The sequence below is a fragment of the Plasmodium gonderi genome (genome assembly GCF_002157705.1).
Source record: "Plasmodium gonderi DNA, contig: Pgo-contig_12, whole genome shotgun sequence".
NCBI classification, from domain to species: Eukaryota; Apicomplexa; class Aconoidasida; order Haemosporida; family Plasmodiidae; genus Plasmodium; species Plasmodium gonderi.
Window position 1 is genome coordinate 7,766 of NW_021628951.1, and position 21,173 is coordinate 28,938.

Sequence of the window (21,173 nt, forward strand, 5' to 3'; positions counted from 1 at the left end):
TATTAATAAAATTCATTTTTTGTTTTTCTTAACTGAAATATAAATCAAATATATATCTTAATATGAATATCATAATTGTTTAATGTATTATTTAATAATTTAGTATATGATACCTAATCCTTCACGTAAGATCATACATAGATACCATTTTCTACAATAATTCTTATTCATATATACGAATTGATCAATTTTTCCGAAGATTTGAGGTTAATAATTATATCTAATCAAAATAGTAGAATAATAAATTATTTATATAAGATGATTAATTATTCTAATTATGCAAGAAATAAAAATATACATTTATATACTGTAGTTAATAGCAACATATATAGCTTGGGCAATACGTGCATAATATTCAAAATAAGAAATAAGAAAAAAAATATTTCTAATATATTGTCTTTTTGAGCATAAGTTTTGAGATATACTAAAAACATAAATTTAATTGGAAGAAGTCAAATTAAGAAATAAAATATTATATTGAAGATGATGTTTCACAACACGTTACACAATTATTACTGGATTTTATTCACGAACCAAATGGAAATACAAATAATCATTGTAAAACCTATAATACTACTTTTTTGGGAAGTGTATTCTATATTGTATTATTATTAATTAAGTTATTTTTAATTAAAACATATATTAATAACCTAATAAATTATTATACCTTATATTCATACTATGTTTATAAAATTAATTTGATTTATTTATTGTAATAACACTAATTAAATAAAGCCATCACCTTTGGAATATGGTTTAATTTAAGAATAGTAAAACGGTATTGATTATGTATATCTTATAGAAACCTATAAATTGAAGATTTATTAATAAATAATTTTTATTACAGATACATATGCATTTGGAATTATGAATGTAATGTATAACACAAATATTTTCCATACTGTTAAATTATATATGAAGATGTATTACATATTACATAAAAACAATGATATAACAGGAACAGAAGCAGAATATATTTCTATATAATAATATTAAAATAATTTCATCAGCAAATAAAATATAACCTAAATTTCAAAAAAATGCATATTTATAATAAAAATTAAAAAGAAAAATTGAAAAAGGTAATAACATGAAATATACTTTAATATAAATTAAACTGAAATTTGTTATTAAATTTTAGAAGGGCTATATATATAAAGATTCTAATATAAAACATGTATGATATAAATAAAAAGTACATAATACGACTCATTTGGATGCTTATTTTTTAATTTAAATATACATATTAAATAATTTTCTTAAATATATTGAGGCAATGTTCATAATTTTACCTATATAATTTAGTGAATAAATCATATTTATAGCATATTAGTGCTTTATATTTATAGTTTCATTTCATTTATATTTGGATATAGCTTAAAAAATATATATTCTATCTTTAATAGTTTTATTTAGGCATCCCCCTAATTTCTCGTTAAGTGGAATAACAATAAACTAGATTATAGTACAAAAGATAATAATTTTTGTAGAATAAAATATATAAAAAATTATTTGAAAGAAAATACAGGATAAATATACGAATATTAAAAACATTCACACAGATGATCGTTTTAGGTAAATGTTCAATACTGGCATCTATAATTTTATGAAAAAAGTAATAAATATATTCATAATTTATAAAAATGGATAATTTTGAATAAATAATACCTTATAAAAAATAAATTTATTTATTACATTCTTTTTTATATGTTACCATTTTCATACGTTGATATGATTATATACTAGTATATTATTTTATGCTTGGGTAATGCAGAATATTATGTACTCATTTAAAAAAATTATAAACATACAATAAAATACTCGTATGTGCGTGTTATATATTACATTTATACAATTACGAAAATTAAATTCATAAAATATATATTTATATTCTACTTATAACTGATTTTATATAATAAAGCATCAATTTTGACATATCTTCAATCAAATTATCGTAATAAAATTTTGATTGTTATAATAAATATATAAGAAAGAATTAATTGTCTAATATTTTATTATTATAAGAATAACTATGTTTAATGAATAATATAAGAATGTAAAATTAGGGTTATATAACTTATACAATAAATAGTATAGCATGTTTATATTCAAATAGTAAAAAATATGTGGTATCGTATAATTGCTAATTAAAGGAGAATATATTATGCTTTAATGTATGTTCTTTATAACTTTGTATACTTCTTATTTATGTGTTTTATAATATTTTTATAATAAATTACTATTTCGAGTATATTATACAAACAAGAATTAAATATATATATATCTTTAGTTATTGTATAATATTTTGAGAAATATTTCATAGGAAAATAAATCATTTATTATATTTCTCTTTTAAAATAAATAATCATAACAAAATAAGAAGGGTGTAATATAAAATTAATACCGTGTGAATAACATTTAAAAATAGTAACAAATGTATTATCTTATTTATAATTTTTTTTTTTTTTGCTTAGGAATACATATCGATTCAGTTCCTTTATATGGTAATAAGATTAATATTTGGTCATATAGGTAAAAAATAATTTAAATTTATTATAAATTCAGATAAAATAAAAATAAAAAATATTATAACACAAGGTTATTATTTAATTATGCATAGAATAATGTAATATGAAAAAATATAGATATATTCTTTATCAAAGCACTAAGAATTCTTGATTATAAGATGATTATTTTATTAAAATATTATATTGCATAAAACTAAAAAATAATTATTCACTAGTATTATAAAACATATATAAGTATAATACATAATATACAGTATAAAATTAAAATATTTTATTTATCCTTTACATATATATTGAATACCAAGTATATTAATATTATATAATATGAACTTTGAATTCTTTTATAAGTAAATATATAGTGAATTAAAATATTTACTTAAAATGTAATGTATAGGAACATATATACAATTATGAACTATTAAAAAATTGTATTTACCCTATTTAATTATAATTTACATATTTTAAGTTATACTAATTTCGTGTGTTCTTAAAAATTTTTATAAAAAATCAATGAATGTAATAATAACTATCAAATAATGCATTAGAGGAAAGTATTTAACAATAAAATCAATGAATAAAAAATAAATATATATATAAAGAAGTATACATAATAAGGCTTGAATCCAATATTGTGAGTATAAAACTAAAGCATAGTATAGCTAGAACTACATATAGTAAATTTATATAGTGAATGAAGGCATAAAAATATATAGATTACAGTAAAAATATTTATAATATTACATAAAGAAATTGTTTTATTATATGACTATAGAGTATTATGAAAATGGTGATATATATGTAATTGTAATACAAATATAAAATTCAGAATTTGTTGTTATAATATATGTTGTAAGATATGCTCTTATTTTTTAATTACATTTTTTGTTTAAAAGAATGATTATTGTATACGGAATTAATAATGATATTGCAGTATAAAATATATTAACAATCTATTAAATGTATGAACAAAATATGAAATAAATAATTAAATACATTTGTATCAGTATATATAATATAAATTGACAGTAGATTCTTATGTTTTTATCAAATAAAATTTTAGTATACAATTTTTTATTTATTATTCACGATATATAAAATATAATGAGCGAAGAAAGAGGAATTAAGAAAGATGTATTTCTCAAATGTTTATTAAAATTATAATTTATATACATAATTTTAAAATATTTTGTTTCTTGATAACTAAGCGCAAATGATTTAAAAAATTTTTTTTTTACTTTTTGTATATATTATTACTTCTATTTTTAGCTAAATTTGAATAGTATATTTCCCACATTCATAAATGGATTCAGTTGGACACCACATCATCACGAAAGAAATCAGATATTTCATAATCTTACGAGATCATGAAGTAAGTTTCACAATGCAGTAACAAGTAATCAACATAGTGATAACAGTTTTATTCAAAATTGTAATGTTCTTAGTCTATATTTAGATCATATGGAAAAAAATAGTGAAATCGTAAATAAGAAAGCATGCTGTAAATACTTTTATTACAAACTAAAAAAAAATATTATAGAAAAATTTTTCACTAAATGTGAAAATGCTCATTAATGTTATAAGAATATGAGGGAAGCAAGTGAAGAACGTTTCGGAACAAGGATATCTGATATATGCATGAAACATATTAATTATCCCCAAGATATTGATGAAAGAATATTTCCAACATTTGAAAAGATCGATAAGCTGTATAATGCTTTTAGTAATTTTAAAGATCCCTTACGTCCAAGTAAATCCAAGCTTGATGATTTTATAAGGTGTATGAGACAATTAGAATCTCATCAAATTGAATATAACGAGATTTTTATAAAAGTTCTTAAAGATGTTAACAAGTTATTCATAGATTTTGTGATTAGTTTAGATCGTACACAATTTCATGTAAAAATTTTTTTACATTATATTAGTGATGAAATGAGAATTAATGGAATATTGAGAATAAAAGTGAACAAAACTGTTAAAGACACAGTTACAGAAGCAGCAATAATAGCAGATACATATAAAGATGGACATATTGGTAGAGGTACTGGTAAAGATGTTGGAATAGGTTTTTTATCATTTGCAATATTAGTCATTGTATTCATATTGTATAAGGTTAAAAATAAGTTAAACTTTAAAATGTATCTTGTAACATAATTTATTTTAGAAATAATTTTAAAAATATTTATATAAAATAATTGAATAATATATAAAATTAACATTTATTTTTTTTTTCAGTATACCTCTTATTTTTCATTTTTACAATCAAGAATAGGGAAATTAAGAAAAGTACTGAAAAAAAATAACAAAAATAATCTGGAATTCATGGATATATTTGGTGCTAAATACAAAAATTCAATTGATGATTCATATAGAATAGCATATATATCAGTTAAATATAGGTACTAAATGTATAAATTTAGTATCTCAGTTCATTTTTTTTTATTTTCAAAAATGCTATAGTATAACAGAATTTTTGTAGAAAATAAATTTATTTATATGAATATTAGTATTATGATAAAATAATACAAAGGAAACCTTATGCTTTTTAATTTATAATAATTTATAGAATAACAACATTTAATTATTTCTACGAATGGAATAATAAATGCATTTATTACATAAAAGTGAAAAAAATAATATATAAATATATATTATAAATAAACATTCTATTATAATTAAGTATAATACATTAAGTATCAGCATTAAAAACTATATCATATAAGCACTAATTGTATATTCACTATAATTATAACGAGATATGAAACTACTCATATAAAAAAAATAATAATAATAAATGGAACATTTTGGTGCATATAATAAAATATTATCTAACTAATAACGTAGATTAGTTAGTTAAAATATGTGAATAACTTGAATATATCTGTTTTGAAAACATCATCTTGTACTAAATATTCCATAGAATAGAATGAGTTATAAATCCTTACAATTAATCTTTAATAAAATATAAATAAGAATTTTTAAATAATACGGAAAAAATTAACATAAAATATACTAAATAATAAATTATATATATCTATGCATTAAAAAACATATAACTTTATAGTAAATCATGTGAAAACTAAAATTGAAACTGAGAAAAAAATTCATATATTACGTTTATAATACACAATTAAACAAATTGTATACTAATTGATATCACATTAATATTTTAATTAAACAAGAATATAATAGGATATATATTTAAAAAAATGTAATAAGATTTATGTTTAACGTTTACTTTTTAGTATTGTTGCGCCTATTTATTAATATATATATAATATATTTTTAAATATATTATATATCTAAGAAAATGTTTTCAATAACTTCATATATTATTGACTTCATATTTATATTTAATTATGCCTTATACATTTGGAACACATGAGAGTTAGCATATACATTAAAATAAATTAAAACGTTTTTCCGTAAAGCTTGTTTTCTAAGTAGTAAATCATGCAAATATTGATACTTATGAGTATAAAAATTAAACGATGCATATTATATAATGCTAATCTTTATAAATAGTATAACCATATATAATATATATATAGCCTGTGCTTTTAGCTATTATAAATTTATTTTATTTCATTAATAAATTATTTTTTTTGTGTATTCATAGAAAAAAAATAAAGGCCTTGAGAAAAATACAACTACTAGATGTATAAAAATAAAGAAGTATATTAAAGTTTTTAAATAAAACGAAAAAATATATTATATATTCATATTAATATAATTAATATTATATTGAACAAGAACTCTTTTTCAGTTGTATACATATATATGTATTATATTTAATTAATTTATTTGTAAATATTTCTTTCCATCTTATGATTTATTTGAATATGTTATATTGGTGCTCGTAATTTTCCAAATTTATTGTATTAATTCTTGTTTTTAGAAATAAATGTAATATTTATAATTATATTATTTAGCAGTTCTGTGTTCCAAACGTATGATGTAATCATTAAATATAAAAGTAACAGAAAAAACATATACATATCATTAAAAATGTACCCTTAAATTTTCTATACATCCCTAGATTAAACAAATTTATTTTATACTATAATTATAAAAAAAATACATTTAAAAAACATTATAGTAATACAATAAATATATGTAAATGTCAGATGATTTTTCTATTACTGATACACAATAATGTGCTGATACGAAATTGTTATCAAAAATATTGAAAACTTTTTTTAAAATTTTAATATAATTATTTTGTGATAAATTACTACAGTATCAATTTCTCTTCACGTAATTAATTATTCTATGCTAAAATTACATAAATTCTTTCTTTTATATGGAAATATGCTTTTCTTAGCAAGCTACTATTAAATAAATATAAAGTCTACTATATATTTATTATCAATAAATTAAAATCTTTTCAGTTCTACTGAATATTACATTGTTATATATTCACATATTATCTTATATATTATAATTCAATTTATATTTATTTCTTATGGATAATATGTTTTACTGTGTAATTTCATTATTATACTATATTTATATTTTATCGAATATATATATTTCCTTTTAATTAGATATAATAAACACTTATTTCATTTTACAAATGAAGTTTAATAACAAATATTAATATAATTTGACTATAACAATATGATCATAATAATTTAATAAAATGGAAAATAATATTAAATATGTTAATTTCATTAAATTCTGAACTGGATAATATATATGGTTGTATCTCCTTTACATGCAAGATGTTCAATATTACTATTCCACTCATCAATGTGTTTTGTATCAATTTTAGAAATGATTAATATTTTATCATTAATTTAGAACGTTTATGTTTTTATAATTATTTATTTCTCATCGAATATATTATCCTTAAATTTTAATATATTTTTCTAAAATTATAATATGTATTTATTAATGCTAGTTATAATTTTACTAGAATTCTACAGTTTTATATAATACTATATAATTTTTATTAACAGAATTTCTGTATTGTGTTCCAAATGAGTTACATAATTTAAGTGCTTCATCCGTTTTTTTTTTCCAAGAATTCTTTTGCTTCCTTACAATTGGTTGTATGTAAGATCCATTAAGAGAACACAGAATATAAGGAAATAAACTTATATTTTCGTGAATGTTGAATTTATATGATATTTAAAATATATAGTAGAATGTATTAGAAATTGTAATATGTTACAATTGGTATATAATTAGTGTATTATTAACCTTATATAAAATAAGCATAAATATTAATATAGAAATCATTATAAAAGGTGAACCTAGAAAATCCTTCTATGTACGTCTTGCATTATAAGTATCTAACATTTTAGATAATTTGAGTATTCATTCCTTGTCTTTATGTATTCATTATACTAAGCTTAGTATTTTTTCAGCACATCATGAAAACAATTGTTATTAATTTTTGACTTATTGATAAAAGTTCGATATAATTTTTAAAACATATAGTAGCAATTCATCATGTATGTTGAGAAGTATTTAATAATTTATAATTACAACATTGTTCATTTAGTTTATTCATTATATAAATTGCTTTTTCATCAATATCAAAAACATGTCAATTAAACGTATTAAATACATTACCATGTTTATTTACATTGATAGTTTTCATATATACGTAACATTTTTTTCATTTAAACAAGAAGGATTCAAATATATTAATCTATCATTTAGTTCATACCTGAAATATTTACATTACCCTTCTATTTTATTTGTTCTTTTGATTTTTATGTTTTTTAAATAGAGCATAATATGTTGGCAATCAACAATAAATGAATTTAAAGAATACATTATATTTTTATCTATTTTTCTGCATAGTATTATATAAGAAGCACTTTTTTTACTTATATTAACGAATATGAATTCATTATAATAATCCATACATGATGCAAATATATCTTGGAAATCAAACTAAATAAGGAGTTATAAATGTTAAAATAAATTTAAATTTATACTATAATATATATATCGTGCTCTTCTTCATACAATATGGAATTCTGAAGGTAGAAATCATTATTTTTTTTCATAATAAAAATATATTTATACGTTGGTGTTCAAATATTTCACATCCATGTTATTTAACGCATGCTAATTAATTGAATGTATTTTTTATTTGTAGTTTTTATAAATATTTATAAGCTAAATGTGTCCAAATAAATATTACATTTATGTAATGTTCATTAATTATTATACCACTTAAACATTTACAAATTCTTGCGATCATTGTTTATATTATGTATTTTTAAATGTAAATCTATGGCATTATTATAGGTTCGTTATTTTATTATTATTTATTTTTATATATAAATAATATGAAAATTTTATTTATATCCTTATAAAATCACATTAAAATATAATAACTACTTATATATTATTTATATACATATAGAACATATCCAATACATTAGTTATCCTCTATAAGAATTTAAGCGGCACATACACGTATTAAAAATTTCCATAATGTAATTTATATATATTCTTTTATTTTCCTTTAAAATAGGAACTAATATATCTATAAAATTCAAAACATCATTATTTATATGATTATAATATTTTTGGTAGTTTTCTAATATTACTTAAATTTCCTATATATATTACTCAAAATATAAGACATATTTCCTGAAATGAAATAAATAATTATGAATTTTAACAAAATTGTATAATTCAAGGCAATTAATTGCTTAACAATAATTATACTATTAATGAATATATATTGTTTTCTTCTGATTCATGTTAATTATAATGGAAATCTTATCTTAAGAAAAGCTTTTAATAATCATGAATTGCTCAAATAGTTCTATCCATTATATCTTTTACAGAATATATTAATTAATTATTGTTTTTACTGCAACAACGAAATTATATTCTTCATTTTTATCACTCATTATAACTGAAATACAACAAAAAAATTTACTTTTAACACAAGAAGTATTATGTTATAGAAGTATTTTTATAAATAAATTCCATTCTTTGTATCATAGAAATAGTATGTTCTTTTGTAGAATTAACATATGTATTATTAATTTTATATTAAGGAGAGTGAATACATTATCTTGTGAATACACTTATTCTTGAGAGTAAATTGATAATTCCTTTTTAACTATTTCTTATTTAATTCGAATACTTTTTGTTTATGTGCATGATATTTTTAAATATTACATAAAATATCGTTATACAAATATTTTCTATAATACCATTGAGTCATTTTGTAATGTTTGAATATTTAATTTAAAAGATTAATAATAAGATAAAATTGTAATACATTATTTTTTTATATGATTTCATTATTGCATAATTTATTTTATCGCATATATTTTAAAATTAATATTGTGATAAGGTGGTATGATTATTATTCATTTAAATAGTTTTTAAATAAAAAGCTATAAAGAAAACTAAATAAAGCATTAATAGAATGATATTATTTTTTTAATATCAAACATAATTATAGTAAAAGTTTTTAATATTAAAAAATCCACATGAAGCTACGTTGTATTTATTATAAATACATAAATTTGCTTATTTTTATAATTTTTAGTTATTAGAATGTTAATTTATTAATATGAAAATTATTATACTAATAATTATGTATGTAGAAATAGGATAGGAGAAAAAAAAAAAAAAGAAAAAGCACAATCATTTTATATCCTATTAATAAATGAGTTATATTAGCCTATAAAAAATTCTTTAATTTTCTCTGTGCTACTCACACATAATGATCGGTAATGCTATATTACTTATTTTTATTATTCACATTCATAAATTATTTTTAGTTATTTTGAAATATATTATCAAATTTTTTTTCAAATATGATGCAGAATATTGTTTACTATAATTAATAAAAATGCGTACACTTTAATATATTTTATTTAAAATTACATTTATTAAAAAGTAAATAAATTTCGAATTTTTTGAACTTAGTAATACATTTAATTATATAATGCATTCATATTACTTTTCAATTTTGTATTTAATGATTTTTTTTTTAAATTCATATTATCTTTTTCTATTAATTTTTTTTTACTTGAATGGAAATATTAAATATTTATAACTGATTTTATCCTATGCACACATTAGGTATTAAAGGGAGAATGTGTTATAGGGCTACTATCTTAGAATATATATCATGTATATTATACCAAATATATAATTATATTTTTCCTTATATCTATGTATAATATATATTCAAATACCAAAATAGAAAAATATTATTTTTAAAAAATATGACAAAGATATATTATAAATTTAATCTATAAAATGTATGAACTTAATATAGAACACGATGTTAAATTAATGTATTGATTTGTTTAATTCTATTTTAAAATGGAATTATGGAGAGAGTAATTCAATATAATAATTACATAAATAGAAAAATTTAAGCACTCCATAAAACAAAAAACAATAAAAATATAAATAAAATAATTACAAATAAGGAATAACATAAGTAAAATAAATGACATGTTAAAATTGGTGTTATTGCTCAAACTAATGATGCAAATATAATATTATATTTCCATGTCATATTTATATGTATATGTATGTATGGAGAAATATAATATGCTCAGCATTAAAAAATATTATAAAAATTATGAAACAGTTCAAAATTAATTATTAATATGTTTTTTTATAATAGCTAGTACGGTTTTCAACAACATTATTAAATAAATTTCTATCTTATATAGCGAAATACCGTGTATTATATATATTACTTAATTATCAAAAATTGTACCTCACAGATATATTAATATATTATCCAGTGTGAATTATTATTTATAATATATTTTTTCTTAGCTCAAAAAATAACTCTTTTCTTCAAATTGTGTATAATAATATAAGACAACTACATATAATGTTTTCAGCATAACTATTCAGTCTTTATAATATTATTTAACTACATCTTTAAGCATAATAAATTTATTTAAATACTACCGTATTAAATTTAAAAAATAAATACTTATTTTTGTTTGAATATATTATGTTAATCATTTTTTTTCCTATGAATTATTATGTTAATCTCCGGACGAATCATTTTTTTATATATAATTATGGTCCTTAAGTAAATTATTACTTAAAATTGTATATTTAAATATATAATTATGGATAATTGTAATATATATTATATTTTATATCTTTTAAAGAACTACTAGATATTTCAGGAATTTCGAACATATTATTTTCTTCACCAGGGCTATCCCAATGATTTCTTTTCCATAATATCCCTTGTCGAAACCATGAACCATATTTCGTGAACTGACTCATAAGGAATATATGCATTAAGAATATTTGTGTTTTAATTGTAATCCTTTTTCTTTTATACTATATAGAAAAATAATTTCATAACAAAAGGTTATATAAATAGTATAATAATTAACCTTAAGTAAAACAAATATAAAAATGGATATTATTACTGTTACTATAAATGTAATCATAATAGGAACTATTGTGTTACTTTTGCAAGGAGTTGTCATTGTGGATGTATTAATTTTACTACTTTGATATTCTATTTGGTTATATTTAATAATTATGTCTAGTATTTCTTGAAAAACCTCATCATTACTAAGTGAATGACTAATTATTTTATTGTACTTATCATATATAACTCTGAATTTTGGAAAATCAATTTTTGTAATCCGATTTTCAAGACTATTTAATCTGATTATGTTAGATTCATCCATACGTTTAAATTTATCCCTAAATAAATGAAACAATTCATTATAAACATCTTCGACATGGAGGGTTATATCTGTGTGAACATTTTTATGTAGTATATCATATACCCAATAATAAAGATATTCCAAACCGGCTTCATATAAACTTCCACCCATCGCAGAATTAACATCAACGAGATATCGCATAGCTTGAGTACATATACTTTTTGATTTATTTTCTTCATGTATTAATTTATTTAATAAAAGTTCTTTTCCGTTTTCGTCACATAATTCTTTCCATGTGCCTCCTTCTCCTCTGCTCCAGTTAGTAGAATATTCATCTACATTGTTTTTACATTCAGGAAATTTTTTTAAAACATCATACTAAAACAAATAAAGAAATTAAAAGCATTCAATAAGTACATATTATTAATATTATTATATAATATATTTCGATAATTGAATATACAAATATAATAATGTTTTAATTTATAATATAAAAGTTAAAATTTACAATAGATTCCCCCATTTCGCATAAACTTATAATATGTTATAGGAAATCTATATTAAACTATAAAATATATGAACATGTATGGATATATGTTTATTATATAATAATAAATGTTGTTATGTGTCATAAAGTTATCCTTTTATATCATTATATAATATTTTTATAATAAATTACAGAATTATTTGGTAAAAAATTGTTTCACAGAATAACATATAGTTCTAATGATATTTTTGTTTATATCTTATTAATTATTTTAAAACAAAAATGAATATTATAAGTATGATATTTGGAAATAATAAATTTATATATCGATAAAAAATAGCATCAAGGCTATAGTGCTTTACAGGAATTTTACAATTTTACAAAGATTATCAATAAAAAAGCATATGTATATTGTCTGAATAAATGCTGTTAATTTAAATATGTATATATATTTTTATAATTAATTATTTACTCTAGTTTTTACATAAGTATTTTTAACACAAGAAAATAAAAATTTAAAAATGTATTATCTATCAGGATATTACAAATTAGTTGTCCTCACCTAATAAATAATCAAAAATTAATGAAACGTATTAAGTCAGTTTAATCGGATTTTTCATAAATGTTGCAATGCGAATATATTAACTATTTATTATTTTTTATTTTATTATATATGCTTAAAAAAATACCAATAGTACATTATGTTAGAACATTTTTATATTGTTATATTATTTCCGTTTGTAGTGAATGCATATTTTGAATAAAATAAATAATATATCATCATCATATAGGTAAAGTAAAAAATAAATTATATGTTTCTTGGTATTGTTATTAAATGTATATATATGTAGTACATTATGAGTTTATTCATGTACAATATAAACTTTTATTTATATAATAATCTCAAATATCATACTTCATGTCTTCTACGCATTATGATATTAGTTTCTTGTGTTTATTCTTGATAAATAATGAATGATTTATTTTTTACCATGTTTCTAACATTTTTTATTTTCAAGTATTTTTGTTATTATACGGTTTATAGTTATACATTATTAATGCAAAAAATTATTCTATTTCAGTAATGATGAAAATAATATTTATATTAACTATTCCAATGATAAAAAAAATTTATTAAAATGGTGATAAAATTTATAGAAATTATTTAGTGAAAGAGAGCAAATTGCATTTTACATTTTTTAAACACTAAATTTTTTATAAATTTATTTAAAAATATGTGTATATTACAAATTAATAAGAAATAATTAAAACACAAGATAAATAAACATTTTCTATAAATATATTTATATTATTCATTATAAAAATATTGTTTTTAGGAATAATTTATATTTTTTTATGTTTTAATTTCTTAATTCATTTTACAAATGAATATTATTTAGAATATTTTACTTTAGCAATAATTTATATATTAATTTTTTATATTTTTACAATAAAAAATCCTATTTGAAATTGGAAAATATTATTTGAAAATTTATGTTAGCGTGTGAGGCTCAGGGGGATATGTTTTAGGGTTTTACCTTTAGATATGTTATTTTAGATTTTATATATGGGAATGAATTACTTTATGTAGAGTTTTTATGATATTATAGTAGCATAGATATTTCTATTTAGTATTATCATTATTAAAATATCCAAGATTAAGCTTTTTTTAGAAAATTGTAGAGAATACATTATCCGAATTATATAATTATAGTTACCTAGTTTTTACAATCGCATTATGTGCTATATCCATTACTTAAATATAGAGTTTAAACTATCATTTTATGTGTAATTTTCGTCTTTTAATAATGAATTTGTAATACCCCTGTTTATATACATAAGGAATATGTGAATATTCGTGTATATTCCATAAAAAATTACCATTTTACTTTTAAATTTAATTTTATGTACTTTATTATAAAAAATTGATGTAATTTAAATGAAATATATTTTAATTCATAGAAAAATTAAATCAGCATATTGAAAAAAAATATTAATTTAAGTTTATACTTTTTGAATGAGATGATATAATTTGTAAAGCTACCTTAGAAAAGAGAATCTTCCGAATTTTTCATTTTCGTAAAAATAAATACATTTATTTTTTATTTATATTATTAGTACATAAAGGAAATATGATAATTCTTCTATATAATGATATAAATATGAACAAAGCAATAAAATGTATTGCAATACTGATACATTTATAGCAGAAATGAGGAAAATTATGAATAAATAGATTGGATATTATATAATATATATAAATAAAAACTTCTATGAAATATTTTATTATGAAAATAGCAATAATCTATATGCAAATACATAATGTATTATATTACAAGAGATTATATTCGTATATGTTAACATTAAGCAATATTTTTTTTATGTAAAATTAGGAAGTGTTTAACCAATTCATAATTACACAAAATATCTTGTCTATATTGTACTTAAAATATTCATTATACTCTAAATAATTTATAAATTACCTTATTGCAATAATGTATGCTGTGTTAAATTATATTTAAACTACTCATTCATATTGTTAATTTTAAATATATTGCCTTGTGGTTAATATAAATATAGACCTATTTTTAAAAAAATTACACTATGCACTGTATAAATTCTAATGATATGTTTAATGCACATTTTTATATAATATTTTAAGAATAATACGTATGTCGATACTTGTTTAAAAGTTGATACCTCATTTGATTACTAAAAATATTTAGTGAATATTTTTATTATAAATACAATATATATAGATATATAATTTTATAAATAATGTGTTGACAAGTTTAAAATTAAAATACAATATTATATGTTGAAATAAATATGGGAACACAGAATACATGTATAATAAAACACTAGCTTAAACAAGATAAATATTTAAATTTGAATTATAATACATGTCCATAATTGTCTACTAATATATAATTTTATTTCAATACTGAATATTAATATGATCAGTACTTATAGTATAATTATATAACAAGGATACTAAAACTCATTGCATATAGTTAAATATGATGAAATATATATCCATTTATGTATTATAATGATGTTCTAATTATACCTTAATTTATTATTATTAAAGAAATTTTATCACATGTTGACTATGAAACAATGTATATAAAGAGAAGTATGATATATAAAATTGTGAGCATATTTTAATAGTGGACATATAGCTTATTAATGCATGGTTAGGAAATTATGGTTGTATATATTTAGCAGCATCAGATGAACCTTCATAATATGAAAACTATTTTACAAAATAAAAAATAGAGCATTAATCTAATATTAGGTTATGTTTAATATTTACTTAATCATATAGTCAAGGAATTATAATTTTATTATGTATAATTTGAGTATATATTTTTATATCAATTAAAGACGGATAATTATATGAAAACATTTATATATTTAAAAAGATAATATAATCATTAGGTGCAACGTATATGTGCAAACAGGATATACATAATCATCGGAAATTAATATTTAAGAAGCACTATTTTTTTGAGATCATATACATTTCTGTCTTAGAACAATGTGCTCAAAATTCATGTAAAATAGGAAGGGACCAGAATGGTATAATATAAAAATTTTATTATAGCACTTGTAATTATTTATTATATGCATAGTGCATTAAATGAACTTGGATAAAAATAATATCCATATAGCACATAATAAAAGGATAAATTTGATAAGAAAAAATTTTAAAACTATATTAAATATTTTTAAGAAATGTGTGAAAATACAATTTATGCGGTCTTACCTATGTATTTGTTCATTCAGGGGGATATTCTCAGACATTTGTATAAAGTATAGCGCTTATTATATATTTTTTACGAATACACGCATTACATTTCGCACTTTAAAAATTCTATTTATACTAATTCCTAAATATATAACTATAAATACCAATATATAAATAGAAATATTTTGAAAATAAAAATCATTTTAAATTTATATCTTAAGAAATATTAATAAAAGGATTATTTAAGTGATATAAAAGTAAATTATATAATTATTAAATAACATTTAAAAATCAATTTATTAATAATAAGTAAATAATCATCATTCAGAATTAAATTAACATAATTAATAAATTCCTAAATATGAATATATAATAATCCTAAAATTTTTCTTATTATACGTTTATAAATTATAATTATATGATATAGATTTTAAAAGTAAGAATTTATGTAATTATATATATAATTTTTTATGAATACGCAAAACAGTTATGCTAAATATAAAATGTATTATTTCAAATAATATTTCGTTATTTTTCTATAGAGGTAAAAGATTAGTATAAATGATAATTTCCTTTTCTGATATATTAAAGAATATTCTTATGTTATAAATAAAAACTAGTATATTTTTAAAATTAATACTATTTATATTTTTCAAATGTTTTATTATTGTAACAAGAAAATATATATTTTTATATATATACTTTTTCCTTTGGCATTCTGTGTATTTTTGTTTAACATTATTTTATTCATTTTACTTGATGGAAAAAATTCTCTTGAAAGGAAAAAAGAATATAGATGTGAAAAGGAATAATATAGGAAAATATATTTAACTTATAGCATTCATGGTTCATGCAAAAATATAAGGAGTTATCCAATAAATTTGCTAAATCTCATTGCCTATTATACGTTAGAAACATATAAAATGAATAGATAATTACATTAAAGAATATTACAAAACTAAAAATACTAATCTGACATTTATATATGTAGAGTATGAATATAAATATGTATTAGAAGGGGAATATAGATAACAAAATATTACATTATTGATAAAGAAATATATATTTTGCAATGCTCTACTGAAGAAAAGCATATGTTCCTATACCTATTAAAATTACTAAAGAATATAGTGGCTTAATATATAAGTGTATTAACACATTATTCTTGTATGATAATATTTACTAATTATGTTAATTACAAAACAGAATTATCCATATATATTATAATATACAAATATATTGTTATTAGAAAGTTTTCTTATAAACTCCTTCATACGATACTATATAATTTTTGTTTAACATTCTAAATTATAATTATTTCTGAGGAAAATGTTACTTTTTGCTCTATTACAAAAAAAAATTTCATAACAATAATATGTTATATTATATTAATATTAAGTGTTAAGAAACATTTCTCCGATTCACTTTATTCTTATGATATAATTTTGATCTCTTGTTCTAACAAAATATTTATGCATATATATTACTTAAAAACAATAAGACATTGGTCTAATATATTTTTGGAAAATCATTCTCATTTAATTATTTATCATATGTATAAGCTTCTCATGGATAAAAATAATAAACAAATACATTTTATTTATTAAAAGTATCTTATTTTTCATTCTGCTTTAATTACAATATTATAGCGAATTCTTTCTCAAAATAATACTTTAAAAAATAATTCAGTCACAATGATAATATATATCATATTTCTTATAATTTGAAGCATCCCTGTATAACTCAGCTGATTTAATATTATTTGTTTCTGTATCTATTGTATTATAATTATTTCGTTTTCTTATTAACAAATCCCTAAGGTGCGATCCAAAGGGAGTCTACAAATTCAATATAATAAAAAGATATATGCATTATAAATATAACATTATGTTAGATAGCATTGTATTATTTTTTAATTACATATATCTTTTTATAGAGTGCATATACATAAATAAAATCATGATTGACTTTATAAAATACAAGAAATACTACTGTTATGAACAATACTACAACTGTCAAAATTATTGTAGGAGCTCTTGTATTATTTATGCATTGGTGTGACAATTTAGAGTCTTCTGATTTTCCTGTTTCACTGTGAATTTCAGCATTATACTTATTTACGAATGTCTTCACTGCATTACATAATGGATCTATTGGAGAAGAATGACCTTGATGTTTATTCTTATTAAGGCACACATACATACTAATCATTTTATCGATTCCATTTATGTCATGATTGGAAATATTGTAATCTAAATAATCCAGGCAGCTAGAATCATCATAAATTGTTTTATGATCTTTCAGCAATGCTTCATATATCTTCTTGGTTTCACTTCTTGTATAATGTTCTTTTACATTATTATGTAACCAATAATTCAAGTATAAAAATCCAGATTCTTTAGTTATATTATAGGAATGTTCTTCATTCTCTATGTCCATCAAATATAACATAGCTATTTTACATTTTGTTTCATCAAATATCTCTCTTTTAATATTATTATTATTAAAAAAATTATCAAGACCATCTACTCCTCGAGTATCCTTTGATATGTTTTCTATCATTTTGTTACATTCAGGAAAATAACATGCATTTTTATACTAAGGAGAAAAATAAATTTTATAATTACATAGTTTTCATTAAATTAAATATATATTTATTATATATAGAGATTGCATAACATGCAAATATCATAATGTTATGATTAATATATTGATAACAGGAACAAACAAATATCTCCGCCATCATAGTAAAGTTTATTATATTTCTCAAGTATAATGAATAGAATAAAAAAATATTATAATATAAAAATATCGATTTTTATATCAAAAACAATAAGAATAGAAAAGAATTGTACTCATCAAATTTATAATTGTAAATTACTATAAAATTAACATGGACAAGATTTTTAAGCACATATATGAACCTTAAATATGTTATTATTTTATTTTCATTTTCAATATATTATATTTTGTGATGGTTCAGCATATAGGGATTAAGGTTTAGTTATTATATATATTTACATAAAATATATATTATAGATTTTGTTGTAGGTATTCATATTTATTTATCTATCTATCATATTTAATGTTGTATTTTGTGTTTAGGATTTGTTATTATTTATTTCATAATTTATTTCATATTTATATTAATAAAAATTACATGTGTATTCATTAATAAATTTAGATTACATTTTATAATTTTTTATAACGGAAAATAGAATTATTAATAATGATAGGTTATATATTTTTTTAATTTTAGTAATACATACAGAATAAAAATTAAATATGTAAACCAATATTCATCTATTTAATAAGAATAGATAACATTGAATTATCTAAAAATATTTGTAATAAAAAATATTATGTTCAATCTGTGTTTTTATAAATTATATTATTTATATTGCTTGAAGCAATAGTACTTATATACTGTAATATTAAAAATACAATAGAATATTGAAAATTTTGTATTATGGAAGAATTAACACATTTTTAGCATGAACATAAAAAAATAATGAAATAATTAAAAGTATTTTTATTTTTTGTAATTACATATTCTCTTAAATAGAATATCTTGCAAATATCTCGAATAAATTAGAATATATGAAACACATATTTTTTTATATATTGAGCAATATAAAAGTCATTTCTATTTATACAATGAATTATATTAATGTTTTACATATATTGTTCTTATATATATAATTAATTTTTAGGAAATTATGTAATAATTCCCAATATTTAGGTTAATAATTAATTTAATATTATAGTTCTTTTAAAATGTATAAGTTCTGAGTAATATTTAAATATTTTATATTTAAAGATATATATATTGAATATAGAAAAATATAAAACTAGAGATATATTTAATTTTTCAATGTACATATAATTATATTTACAATATTCACGGTATAAAATGGGAAATGCTGAAGTGCATGATTATATGTATATTCTTTTTACATTAAACAACGATCATATTTAACATCTATTATACGGGCTAAATGAATTGTATAAACATATGCTGAATAATTTATTATAATATCTATTGTAAATAATATCTATAAAAATACACTTAGTTATAATCATTGTAAAATATTGTCTTGTAAATTAAAAGATATTATATTTATGAATAAAATGATTTAATTATTATTTTATATTAATTTATGCAGTCTAATTATAAAAACATATTATGATACTTTGTTAAATGAATATAAAACTATCTTTGAAAACAGCGCATATATTTAATCTTCCTATAATATACACATTTATAACATTGAAATGTGCTTATATATATATTTAAATTTAGCAAAGGATGAATGAGATACTAATATAAAAAGAATAGAAAAGTGATATATTCATTTATTTTGGACAAGAAATATAATTATATTACTTTTAAAATTAATAGTACATAAGAACCACGTAAGTATAATATTAAGAATACATATAATTTATAATAATTTATAATAGTTTCTTCGGCATATGAATGTAGAATAATCCTAAAATATAATTTATAAAAAAAATTTTGATTTTAATATATATATATGTTTATAAAAATTCTGTTATTTAAATATTCTTATATATATATTTATATAGTAAAAAAAAAGATAAGTAGTATATATATGTGGGTATGCATAATATAGAATGAAGTGCGTAACATATATATATATATATATTAATTTACACAGCATAGAATTTTTTTAAGTTATACTCTGTATTTTTTAAAAAAAATTCAATGATATGCATAAAATTTATTTTATTAATATTAT

The 21,173-nt window shown here is 18.8% G+C and overlaps 3 protein-coding genes across 3 annotated transcripts; 1 reads left to right on the top strand and 2 right to left on the bottom strand.

Annotated features, from left to right (window-relative positions):
• Positions 1-4,112: 4,112 nt before the first annotated feature.
• On the top strand, positions 4,113-4,931 carry PGO_000100 (variable surface protein; the record flags this gene model as incomplete). Its single annotated transcript, XM_028690707.1, has 2 exons — positions 4,113-4,637; positions 4,761-4,931. 2 exons carry the CDS (start codon positions 4,113-4,115, stop codon positions 4,929-4,931), a joined length of 696 nt encoding a protein of 231 aa, XP_028546508.1.
• Positions 4,932-11,612: 6,681 nt separating this feature from the next.
• PGO_000105 (variable surface protein) lies at positions 11,613-12,695 on the bottom strand (the record flags this gene model as incomplete). Its single annotated transcript, XM_028690708.1, has 3 exons — positions 11,613-11,834; positions 11,927-12,550; positions 12,681-12,695. The coding sequence occupies 3 exons, from the start codon at positions 12,693-12,695 to the stop codon at positions 11,613-11,615; spliced, it is 861 nt and encodes a 286-aa protein (XP_028546509.1).
• Positions 12,696-18,095: 5,400 nt separating this feature from the next.
• PGO_000110 (variable surface protein) lies at positions 18,096-18,972 on the bottom strand (the record flags this gene model as incomplete). The annotated part of the gene is made up of 2 exons (XM_028690709.1): positions 18,096-18,248; positions 18,418-18,972. 2 exons carry the CDS (start codon positions 18,970-18,972, stop codon positions 18,096-18,098), a joined length of 708 nt encoding a protein of 235 aa, XP_028546510.1.
• Positions 18,973-21,173: the final 2,201 nt, after the last annotated feature.